At 49.3% G+C, this 13,004-nt stretch overlaps 1 protein-coding gene across 1 annotated transcript in view; it reads right to left on the bottom strand.

Annotated features, from left to right (window-relative positions):
* Positions 1 to 13,004, bottom strand: part of ltbp1 (latent transforming growth factor beta binding protein 1) — a 111,894-nt gene that overhangs the window by 14,164 nt on the left and 84,726 nt on the right. Inside the window, exons 21-24 of the mRNA XM_035400914.1 lie at positions 11,839 to 11,967; positions 5,498 to 5,638; positions 1,472 to 1,633; positions 647 to 733 (exon numbers count right to left, since the gene is read on the bottom strand). Coding sequence (XP_035256805.1) covers positions 647 to 733; positions 1,472 to 1,633; positions 5,498 to 5,638; positions 11,839 to 11,967 — 519 coding nt within the window. The remainder of the gene's footprint in view (positions 1 to 646; positions 734 to 1,471; positions 1,634 to 5,497; positions 5,639 to 11,838; positions 11,968 to 13,004) is intronic.

Genomic DNA, 13,004 nt, shown 5'->3' with positions numbered 1-13,004 from the left:
GAGGAGTAAGAAAGGGTTGGGGGGGAGGTTCACTGCGTCTCCATCTGCCCCGCATGTGTCGCTGTGCGAGTGTTTGTGAACATCTGCGGCCGCCATTTCCGCACCGTGAGTCAAAGCCGGGGGAGGAAAAACCTCAGAGAATCAAAACAGCCGGGCGTGGAGGCGGAGGAGAGGCGGAGGGGAGGCGGAGGGGAGGCGGAGGGGAGGTGGAGGGAAGGCGGAGGGGAGGCAGAGGGGAGGTGGAGGGGAGGCGGAGGGGAGGTGGAGGGAAGGCGGAGGGGAGGCGGAGAGGAGGTGGAGGTGGAGGGAAGGTGGAGAGGAGGCAGAGGAGAGGTGGAGGGGAGGCAGAGGGAAGGCGGAGGGAAGGTGGAGGGAAGGTGGAGGGAAGGCGGAGGGAAGGTGGAGGGGAGGTGGAGGGAAGGCGGAGGGAAGGCGAAGGGAAGGTGGAGGGGAGGTGGAGGGGAGGCAGAGGGAAGCCCTTTCCCTAATCAGACCAATCGCAGCGTCTCAGAGACGGCTTCGATAAGGCCCTGCGGATTGTGGATCGCTAACACGAACTGCTAACATCGCGGGCGATGGCGTCGAACATTGCGGACCCTTTCTTCAGGTTTAGCGAAGCTGGGGGCGGGGGGGTGCGGGACGTTACCTTTGTGGCTGGAGGCCGCCGTCCCGAAGATGGAGTCTCCAGTCGGGACGCTGCCCTTCCCTGCCGGGCACATCTGGGCAAACTGATCTGTTGCGTGGGGGTACAGTCGAAAAAGCGCGTGAGAAAAACAGCCCTGATGACGAGAAACTGAGGGAAGTGAAAACAGCCAGACGGGCAGACCGCACGTCTTTCCCTTTTCTTGGCCGAGACGGAATCGCAGACCGGAGACTTCTCTGTTTGGTATGCAGCACAGTTCTGGGCCCTAAATGAAATCAGCATGTGCTTGCAAAAAGCAGCGAGTCTGTGGGCCTACAGCACGAACCTCGGGTCCTTCAAGACCTTGCAAAAACACATGGATCGTCCAAGTCTCCCCCTATGAACACAAGCAGCTAACTCTGAATGCAAGCCTGACTTAAACAGTCCACTAAACATTTAAACTTGTTTTTGTTGGCCATCTCTGGCTAGTCTCAAGACATGTGGACAGAAGTTTTGTTATTAATCGTTGTTATTGTATTGCACTTGACTAATTTTGGGACAGCTCACCTGTACCCTGCACGGGGCAGGGGTGCCCCTCACAGTGTGTGGTGCGGGGGCTGATTTTGGGACAGCTCACCTGTACCCTGAACAGGGCAGGGGTGCCCCTCACAGTGTGCGAGGCGAGGCTGATTTTGGGACAGCTCACCTGTACCCTGCACGGGGCAGGGGTGCACCTCACAGTGTGTGGTGCGGGACGGGGCTGATTTTGGGACAGCTCACCTGTGCCCTGCACGGGGCAGGGGTGCACCTCACAGTGTGCGGGACAGGGTTGATTTTGGGACAGCTCACCTGTGCCCTGCACGGGGCAGGGGTGCACCTCACAGTTGTCGCCCCAGCCGGCCCCCAGAGTGCAGCAGCACTCCTCCATGGTGACGCTGCTGGTCAGCACGTTCTCACACAGGTTCTCGTCGTTCAGGTTGTAGTAGCACTCCTTCCTTTCCACAGAGGACACTGCAACACAGCAGGGAAGACCCATCAGCAGCCAATCAGGGACCAGAGTTAGGCTGACAAGATATAATAAATCGGGTAAAATGCTGTAAAACATTAACATTGCAGGCATTTTGCAGACGCTCTTATCCAGAGCGACTTACAGAACTTATTTCATAGCGTTTGCATAGCATCCATATATACAGCTGGATATATACCGAAGCAATGCAGGTTAAGTACCATGCTCAAGGGTACAACGGCAATGTCCTACCTGGGAATCGAACCTGCAACCTTTAGGTTACAAGACAAGCTCCTCCTCATTTTTTATAGCTCAATAAGTGAGAAACTCTCAAAGGTGGGCGATCTGCACTCAGTTACGGTGTGCAATGGCGCATACTATATCAGCAACGCTACGTAGCAGACGATGAACAGGCACGTCTCAGTCAAGGGTTTCACTCGCCAGGAACCATAACCCCAAACCGCTGACCCTGATCGAAGCCCAGCACCAGATGCCGGACGTCATGGGAAACTGATTCTGTGACATCACATTGACTTGGGGGAGGGGGAAAAGGGCTGTATTGTACAGAACGCAGGTGTAAAACTCCAGTCCTGGAGGGGGTGGCTGCAGTGTCCGTCGGTTTTTCGGGATGGTGTTCTGGGCACCAGCGGTTCATTCAGGTCATTGATTGGCTAAAGAATCGACACACCTTGTTCTTAAGGCCTAACTGGCAGCAGATTAAAAAAACTTCTGCCGACACTGCGGCCTTCTGGGAATTTAGTTTGACACCCCTGGGATAGAACCTGGTCGCTGATCTTTAGAGTAACACTCTGTGCTTGTGTGAACCAGAATTAATATTTTTCTATTCAACCCTTTTGTTCTACTGCTTTCATAGGTGCCCATAACATAGAAGCTGTTAAAAGCATTACACTACACTACAGTCAGGAGACGCTCATTATCTAGAACCACCTGCACAGATTACAGTTTTTAAAAATGTCTTTTTATTCGCAAAACAAGGCCGGGAGCTTGACTGCAAGGAACACCAGAACGACAGACGCAGCCGCAGTCGTTTTCCAGACGTTCGTTCGGTTGGAGGTCGATAGCATCAGCGAGAGGCTGCGTGCACCGGCAGGCACCGCGGAGAAGGCTACAGGGCTAGCACAGACACAGACGCGAAATGAAAGCTCTAAAAAAGAAAGAATAAAGGAGAAGGAGCCTCTTTTTTTGGGGGGGTCCGGGACGACTCACTGGTGCCGTCCCCGTGAAGGGTTAACCTGGCGGTGCCAAGATCCTCTCTCTTTTCTTTTTTTTTACTGTCTAATGTGACACTTCCCATGCAAGGGGAGGAACAGGGACAATTAGAGCCTTTTTGGAGAGATGTGCTACATGATAAACACGATCGGCCCCCCAGCCTGTGAGAACACAGCTGCAGCGGAGAAGCATAATGACACACCTGGAGAACAGGAACACCCCCTGCCCCCCTCCCTCCCTCCCTCCCTCCCCCCTACATCCCCTCCCCATCCCCCCCCCCATCCCCCCTTTCCCTGGCTGCAGGACTGCCGGGGGGTCATGTTACACCATTTTCTTTTTTTTTGCACTGTAAGCGCTCTTCAGGTAATTACAGATCACCTCAGATTAGTCTCCTATTGCTCCTTTCAGACAAACACTGGGGGCTTTTTTTTTTTTTTTTTGTTCCCGTTGCAAAGGCATGGATATCAGGTTTTTTTTTTTTTTTTTTTAAAGGGGACATACAGTAATGTCTGGCTTGGTGCAAGAGCCCGTTAGCCCATCTGGCTAGCTTATTTCCCCGCGATTTAATCTTTATCTGGGCGCGTCCCGCCTGTTACCTGCGGGACCGTCTGAGCAAATACATCATGTCGTCTTTTCGATCCCGCAGGGGTGGAAAAAATCTCCACACAAAAATATGTGCATTTTCAGGGTAAACCCAAACTTGGCAGGATTCACCTGAGCGGCAGGTGAGGGCGGGGCCTTTCCTGGAGTGGCAGGTAGCGGGTTTTTTTGGTAAAGGAGAGAAGGGACCCTGCTCAGCACGGGACGGCAGAGACCTGCTTAGCATGAGCAGCGGCGCCGCGGAGCAGATGGCCAATCTGTCTGCCGAAACAGGCTGCCTCCCTCCGACCCTCTGAGGAGCGCCCCTAATCAACAGCGGGCTCCTGCACTGGGCTTGGGCGATTACCAACACCCCCCCGCCTGCCCCCCCCCCCCACATACCCCCCCCTATCCCCCCCCCCCCCGCTCCCTGCACGCCACCATCCTCCTCACCTCCCCCCCCGCCCCGCGCACCACCATCCTCCTCATCCCCCCGCCCCATAACCCCCCATCCCCCCCCTCCCCACGCACCACCACCGCATATACCCCCCCCCCCCCATTACATGAGCTCCTCATTTCATTTTGCCACAATCTCACAGAGCTGATACATCACCCCAAAATGAGCCCCTCACTCATTTCAGCAGTGCTGCTAAACTGCAGACCACTGCATCCCCCAAATGTCTTAATCCTGTGTTCTATTCCAATAAATTAGGAGATATAGGAGGTAAAATATGCCTCTAAAATTCGCAATACACAAAAGGCTTTACGCAGTTTGGTGTGTCAATGTGATCATTACACTTTCTGAGCTTACCTTGCCTTCAACACCCATAGCTGAGTCAAGAATGTCTAAATAATTTTAAACAAATTAAGGTGCCCGTAAGACATATCAAACGCTATGAACAAGATTCATACTGTTTTGGTAAGATAGCTACCACAAGAAACACAGGTAAGAACAAACAGATTTAATTAAGTCTCGTGAATTTTTTCTGCAAACAAAATATCCTGGGACAAGATTCAAAATTGTAACTGACGTTCAAGACCAAAGTCATGCTAAAGTATGCATGAGAGAGCTGAATTTGATTCTGAATCTTATTATGATAAAGCTGGGCTCTGGAAGATGTCCCGTTGTCATGTAACATTAAATGAATACTTCCTTGCTGGGCACTTTATACTGGGTGAGTGTGTGTATCAAATAAAATCAAATTTATTTGCATAGCACATCTTACAAACATTTATCACAATATGCTTCACAATGAACCCTGTGTGGAGGGGCATATCAATTGCTGGATTTCCACACCAAACATAACTCAAACATTTAAATAAAATCAGAAATTCTACATTTATTTTTTCGATAAATTCACGACCAACAGCCGAAGGACTTTTTGACAACTAATCTATCAGTAAACCGACACTGATTTGTGGAGCTAATTAGCCGACTTCAGCCTGGGTAATTGGAAAAAACAAAACCAAAAACGCACACACACACACACACCAGCTTTCCAGAACTGGAAACTGCTCAACAAGGAAAAGGCAGGACCTGACAGCTGTGTATAAATCTGCATGAGAGTGCCTAATTCGGCCCTGAGGGACGCGGTTCAATCCAGGTGAGCAGCCGCCATTTTGAGTTGCTAACTGACGTTTGCGCATGAAAATGAAGGAAGCGCGTTCCCTCTCATCTCTAACAATTCACCTCACCCCAGCAGCATTTAAATTCCTAAGTGTGCCTGCGGTGCCTGTCAAGGAGTTAGAAATGAGAGGGCAGCAAAATGCTAGAAATTTTCATAATATATAATAAAATGAGAGGGTACTAATAAACCAGGCACAGAGCTCCTCCCTGTGTGGGAGGGGCCTGTGCTGGGGGAGGCGGTGGGAGGAGTCACCTGTGTGGGAGGGGCCTGTGGTGGGGGAGGCGGTGGGAGGAGTCACCTGTGTGGGAGGGACCTGTGGTGGGGGAGGCGGTGGGAGGAGTCACCTATGGGGGTGGGGCCTGTGGTGGGAGGAGTCACCCATGTGGGAGGGGCCTATGGTAGGTGGAGAGGGCAGGAGGTGGGAGGACTCACCTGTCGGGGAGGGGCTGCACTTGGCGGTCATCTGGTTGTACTCCTGGTTCTCCTTGGGGCACACGCACATGAAGGCCCCCTCCACGTTGTCGCAGAGCGCCTCGCCACACACGCCGCTCAGGAGCTCGCACTCGTTCACGTCTGCGGGAGGGGGAGGGGGAGCGGGAGCGGGAGCGGGAGAGGGAGAGGGAGAGGGAGCAGGAGCAGGGTGGGGAAAACCAGCACAGCACCATCAGTGCTCAGCACAGTGAACACTATTACAGCACTACACGGCATTACATTACATTACATTACATTACAGGCATTTAGCTACTTACACAACTTTTACATAGCATTTGCATTGCATCCATTTATACAGCTGGATATATACCAAAAAACAACTACACTACACATACGTCCACCTCTGAGGCAACTGATAAGGCCCACTTTCCACTGCTTTCATTGATATATTCATGTGCACATCTGTATCTACTTACCTTCATGCAATTCATGATTGATTGTGATATGTGTGTGTGTGTGTATGTGTGTGTGTGTGCGTGTGCATGTGAGTGTGGGTGTGTTTGTTTGTGTGTTTGTGTGTATCCAATATACCTAGGGTCCCTCAATCTTATCCAGAAAAGGGTTGGTGTGGATACAGACTTTTGTTTCAACCAAGCAGTTACCCACCTGATCCACACCACGCCCTTTCAAGATAAGATTGAGGACCCCTGCAAAATACCTAAAAGAGACTCTATGAATTTTTTGTAGTACGTTTCGAACGAGGCCTTCGGTTCCATGCGTAAAAGAGAAAAGCTGAAACAGGGCGGAGCTGGCTGCAGGGAAAGCACCGCTCTGATTTACACATAACCCAACCCCCTTTAAAATCAGGGGACAAATCATCGTGCTTCACCCAATCCGGTCATTTAATATTCATGAGGAAGGCGGGTTTTGGCGATTGCCCACCTATAAGCCTTCCACCTTTTCAGACAGGCACAGATGACAGGCCCATATTTCAGAGTTATTTTGGCCTTTATCTTGTGAATTGGGCCATAAAGCATCTCTATAGATACTCTTGGTTTGCGGTTCACAGATGGCGTAAGGGTGATCCGTCCACGAAACCTTGAGTGTGACAGAACCAAGTCGACAAGACAACGTGGGAGCGCAAGGCTGTTTCGGGGGTCACCAAAAAAATAATAATTAAAAAAAAAAAAAAAGGAGAAAAGTCAAGAAATGCGACAAAATAAATTGTGTCGCACAAGGCGAAGCACGTTCAGTGTCGCCATGGCTGCAGAGCGGGGCGTATTTCACGGGGCAGTCATGGGAGAAATTTGCACCCTCTCCTGTCCAATTTATATTCATAGACCTGAAGTACATTTCAGAAGCTTCTGGGTGAGTTTTTTTTTATTTATTCTATTTTATTTGGGAAAGAAATTGCCAATCATTTGACAACACTGATGACAGACCGCATATAAAAATGGTCAAAAAAAGAGAGAGAAAGTTTGACAAAGGGAATATGAAAATAATTTAGTGCGCCTAGGATGATTTTTTTCAAGCGTATAATGCATTGGTCACTCACAAAGAAAACCAAGAAACACACCTTTACGGTGGAATGAACCTTATTGCAGGCCCTTTTCAATGAGACTGACCAGGAATAGCATTTTCACTATGGTCACACACAATAACAATAATAAAATTGCTAATAATAATTTGATATTTTATACAGCCTTTCATAATCTCAAAGCATTTTACAGGGCAGGTGGTGGTGGTGGGGGGTGGTGGGGGTGCTGCTCAACCACAACTAATTAATGGCACCCACCTGGGTGATGCAAGGCAGCCATTTTGCACCAGAAATGCATCCACTGATTTAAAGCACGCCATAAAATTGTTAATACTGTACTGTGCCGTGCCTGGCCAACGCGATTTGTTCACGATGATGAACATGACACATTTCCGACACAAGTTCCCTCACAGTTTGACAGAACCGTAAACAATCCGGGCACACGACGTCTGAAACAAACACACTAAAAATATCCTCTTTCAGGAGGCTGCTGAGAAATCTATAATTCATTTCTGACATTAAAACCCCAAACTGGGCTTCGGTTTTGTATCACGCACAGGGGAGCCTCGTCTCGACGATACAGCATGCAAGTGCCACGGCGGGGGGCTGGACCCCCAACTGTGCGGGACATACACACACACACAAAACACACACAAAGCACCACGCACTGCACCACACATCTCAGACCCCGTCACATTAAAAATCCTTCTGAGAACATTTGAAAATGAACAGAGAGTTCATCAAGAATACCCACATATTCATTGCGGCCGGCAGAAATTATTTTTGAGGCATAACACGAATAGCACAATTTGTCATATAATCCTCTGAAATCCATACCAGAAAGAGAAATGGCTCAAATAGATTGAAACATAAAGCACTGATTTTTTAATATTCTTACACCCACACACAAAGGGACCCCTTCACAGTGGGGTATAAATCCTAAGACTGCACAGACATGAGGATCAGAGATACGATCTAAACGACCACTAAACTGCCTAATTAGACTTTTTAATTTCTGGATGGCCTGAAGGCTCTTTTCTACATGGCAGGGATTCACTCAGGACAGAGAAGAACAGAGACACACACAGCCACTCTTAACAGACTGCACTTATCAATGCAAAAATCACTGGACGGAAAACAATTTCATAAAAATATAATAAATGATCTGCCACTGAAGTACACTGTCAGATCCAAGGCATAAGCCTGTGTGTGTGTCAGACAACCAGACAAAAGCCAGTTGTGTGTGGGGAAAAAGTGTGAGCATGTGTGTGCACGTGTGAGTGTGTGTGCACATGCGTGTGCGAGCGTATGTGTGAGTGTGTGTGTGTGAATGTGAGTGTGTGTATATGTGTTTGTGAATCTGAATGTGTGTATGTGTGTGAGTGTGTGTGCACATGCGTGTGCCCGCGCTTGTGTGTGTGTGTGAGAATATGAGTGTGTGTGTGTGTGTGTGTGTGTGTGTGAATCTGAGTGGGTGTATGTGTGTGAGTGTGTCTGTACGTGCATGTGCTTGTGTGTGTGTGTGTGTGCACATGCGTGTGCTTGTGGGTGCCCGTGTGTGAGTGTGTGCGCGCATGTGTGTATGAGTGTTTGTGTGCATATGTGTGTGTGGCGGGGTGGGGGTGGGGGAGTGGCAACACCCAGCTGTGGACCATACGAGCTGGTGAAGGACGGAAGGCAGCTGGCTGCACGGAACTGGGCGGGGCCTAACAGCGGTTGCCGAGCAGCAGGGAGTTGGGGGCGGGGGCAGGGGCTGTGGGTTCGAGGAAACGTTCTATCAGCTCCGGTTGTGGCTGCCTGTGGCAGCCCACTCTCAGTGCCCTGACAGGCCGTCCTGTCGGAGGAAATTGGGGAAAGACGGGAACTTCACAGGCCCGGTTTGGGAAACCGCTGGAGCAAACACGCCCCAGTTCTTCAGGCCTGTCCAAAAACACGAACCCGTTGGCTTTTTTGTTGCCCCTCTCACCACCCCCACACTTCCCCCTCAACCACCAACCCCCCCCCCCCCCATCCATCCAACCCGCCCCCCAAAATCGCCCACAAAAAAATGTGCGTTTAATTAAACTTGATCACACGATCACGTTGTTGTTTGGGTTCTCTCTCTCTCCAGAAAGGACGAGTGAGACGCTGTTGGAAAAATAAAGCAGTGGAGAAAGGAGGAAGACATCAGTTTTTTTTTTCCCCCCGCTCAGAAGACGGGAGGAAAGACAGGCCATTTCCTGTTGTTGTTTCTTGCTCCGTAAATGGCGCTGTAATCTGACAGCCTTGTCAGCGCAGCGGTTTCCTGCTGGAAGGGGAAGCGGAGACCCCGCGTATTGCCGACAGCTGCCTTAGCCAGGCGGCAAAAAAAAAAGAAAAAGGCTACAGATGATTAGCCGGCTAATGCCCCTGCGTTGTGTAAGAGACACAAGAACACAAGCAATTTCCTTTCTGATAGACTCTTCCCCCCCACACTGGCAGGGTGAGGAGTCAACTCAGCAATGGCGTTAGGAAGCAAAGACAGGAGGCTGTATAATGTTAATACAACTTATCAGTAAGATATGCTCCGGTAACTCCACACATTCTGCATTCGACTTTTTCAATCAATCACAGGTCCAGGATTTCCATTTCTTTTTGTACTTCACTGATATTCCACTGACAGACAACGCACACACACACACACACACAGGAAAACCCTGGAGGTCATTCACATCGGTGCATTAAGAGGGAAAATCCACGGTAGCTCCTGTTTCTGGGCCATACGTATTTGAATCTATCTCTACAGAGCGGATTAGCAGCAGAGGCAGCGGGGGGGGGGGGGGTGGGGGGGGACTCACAGATCTAATACTGGTGTACTCCACTGAGGGGAGGGGGGTTGGTTGTGTACTCCACTAAGTGAGGGGGGGGGGGGGGGGTGTATTCCACTCTGCAGTCTCGGCGCCAGAACCCCCCCACCCCCCCCCCAAATTGCTCGGCCAAGGACTCGGGGCAGACACCAGGGGAACATGTTTAAAACATTACCAGCATGCGCACCTCAAATCGAATGAACACAAACGGTTGCATCAATCAAAGTCCTGGCATGGCTAGTTTTATTTTTTTTCTTCCCTATAACAGGTTTTTTTTCATTTTGGATGGGGGGTACAGGGTGGGGTGGGGTGGGGGGGGGGGGGGTGCTATCTGGTGCACTGAGCCAGAGCATGTTTTTAGAGCGTGACAGATTAGCTGGTACCCCGTAAGTCCCAACTGGGGGTTGTCTGCCAATCCTTATGCAATGAATATATGTGCAATATACTGAAGACCAGACCCTATTTATTGAGCAATATATTTGCACATATGGTACATAATATTGTGCTTAAAAAAACATTCCGTTGATAATAGATGTATCCCAATGAGACAAAAGTGGCACGATTTAATATATTTCATATATTTTATGAAACACATTTCTCAGCACAAATAACTATATTGTGTACATTTAGAAATTTTAAAATATCATAAAAAGTTATGATATTATTTGTATGTGTACTTAATGTTGACAATATCTGAACAGCCTTCCAAATGACAAATCAAGAATATTGGGTGTTAATAACATGAAGGACACAAAGTATGCTAGCTCAGAGGAACAAGCACACATTCACACTGATTCACGGATTCACCTGCACCCGTGGATGAGTTATATTTAATAAAGATTATGACACCACATGTTCTAAGCCCAGTGATAAGATTTTTGTAACAGCTGGTTGCTTTTAAGGATGAGGAAACACACTAAACAGCACTGCTTAAAAACACCCTTACACGCACAATTCCTCAGACACATTAACCGATAAATAATGGCAAGGGGTATGAACGCTATTAAACTATTAATACACGCACAGACAGTCTGCTGTCAGAGGCTCTTCCAGTGTTAAATGCAGTCTTGTGTTTTCCTCTGACAATCTTAGCTGATAAATGTATGCACTGTGCATTGCAAGCTTTCCTACACTTACCCTATTTACAGCGGCGTATGATATAATATAAAGCTTAATAACCTCTGACACGAACATGCTGTGGTATAACTACGCTTAAAATAGGTCCTCTGTTATGGGTGTGGCACAGCTGCTTTTGGGCTGTGAAGGCAAAGCCAATGTGTGCTTTAAAAGAAGCCTGTGTGGCACATGGCTGTCAAGTTTCTCTGAAGAAGACCTGAGTGTGTGTGTGTGTGTGTGTAGGTGTGTGCGCGTGTGCTGTTTCGTTCATTTGCTCTATGGTCATTTGGAAATGTATTCTATTTTATTTGAGAGCACTAAAACTAAACAGCACTAAATTAAACCAAAATAAAGACCAAATACACTAAATGATTTATACTAAACTAAATAGAAGTAAAAATACACAGGGATGGTCAAATGTTTCACTGGTAAAGCACCTTTAGAACCAGCAAGCTGGTCAACATACTGTATATAAATTCACAGGTGTGAGAGTAATTGACGCTCGTTTCAAATGCACAGGTGAACATGCGAGCACAATCCATGGGTTGCTACACACCGAAACCCATGCCCCCATTCTTAAAAAAGGAAAAGTAGAGAAGGCTGCAATCGACCACTTCAAGTGTGTGACTTTCCACAAAGAACAGACCCATAATTATGTTTTTTACATGCTACACCTGTGTGGATTTATTACATGACGCTGTTGTTATTGTGGTTATTACAGAAGAATCTCATCAAATGTAGTCTCCTGTTCTGGTACTGGTGTCAGTCAGTACTGGTCCTCACCCCCACCTACTCCTTACCCCCGCCCCCCCCCCTCCCCAAAATGTGGCGACGGGCATGGCGTAACCGAGGCGCTGACTCACCCACGCAGCCGAGCCCGTCCGGGGACTCCTGGAAGCCGCGGTCGCACGCGCAGCGGAACGAGCCGATGGCGTTCTCGCAGAAGCCGTGCGGGCCGCACGCCGTGCTGTTGAGCGCGCACTCGTCCACGTCTGCGAACGACACGGAGAGGAAGAGACGTCAGCGAGGGCGGCCAGGCCCCTCCCTCTCCCCCCACCCCACACCTTGTGTGACATCACAATGAGCGAGGGCCCGCCCCCTGGGATTAATGAGCCAATCAGAGGTCAGCACATGGGAAGAAACATTAGTGAGGGAGGCCAGGCCCCTCCCCCCCTCACTCCTTGTGTGACATCACAATGAGTGAGGGCCCGCCCCCTGGGATTAATGAGCCAATCAGAGGTCAGCACATGGGAAGAAACATTAGTGAGGGAGGCCAGGCCCCTCCCTCTCCCCCCCACTCCTTGTGTGACATCACAATGAGTGAGGGCTCGCCCCCTGCGATTAAGCAGCCAATCAGGTCAGCACACAACACGGCGTGTCGACAGGCACACGCACAGTGAAACACCCCAAATGATACTTTACTGTAAGGGCGAGAAGCATCAACACACTTGACCTTGGTAGGATACGCTAGTGCCTCGTTTCCACGTGCATGTTTTTTTTTTAAGGAATCATTTCAATTGGGAATGTCTAATAATGTTTACAACGGGAATGTCTGTTATTAAGCATGTCACACTAAACCCGTCTGCACACTGCGCATTCAGTGCACATTTATGGAACGTGTGCAGAAGCAGACCCATCGCACACCAGCAGGCAGAAAAAGAAACTTGCGGAAGGTAGCAAGAGAGTAACATCAAATCCAACAGCAACTGCCGTCTCATCCGAAGACCAGTTTTAAGAAGTGGAGTTAGCCGCAAGACCCGAGAGTGCACAAGTTTTTCAGTGCACCCGCAACACCTCAACACCTCAACAGGGGGCGATATTCATGTCCCAGGTTGAGGCTTGGGACACCAGGCTGTGGTCCTGAACGCTGGGGGTGACAGATTGGAACGGTTTTGCCTGCTGAAAAAGGGGTTAACCAGGCTCAAGCTTTCAGTTTGCCCTACTGGAACCCCAAGGTGGACCGCGAAAGTCAAGCTAGCTGAGCACCTTCAAGCATGAAATAAGCTCAACTGCAAGAGATGGAGAGATG

The sequence above is a fragment of the Anguilla anguilla genome, chromosome 18, assembly GCF_013347855.1.
Source record: "Anguilla anguilla isolate fAngAng1 chromosome 18, fAngAng1.pri, whole genome shotgun sequence".
NCBI classification, from domain to species: Eukaryota; Metazoa; Chordata; class Actinopteri; order Anguilliformes; family Anguillidae; genus Anguilla; species Anguilla anguilla.
The sequence above is the reverse complement of the archived record's forward strand: the minus strand, read 5'-3'. Positions and strand labels throughout refer to the sequence as shown.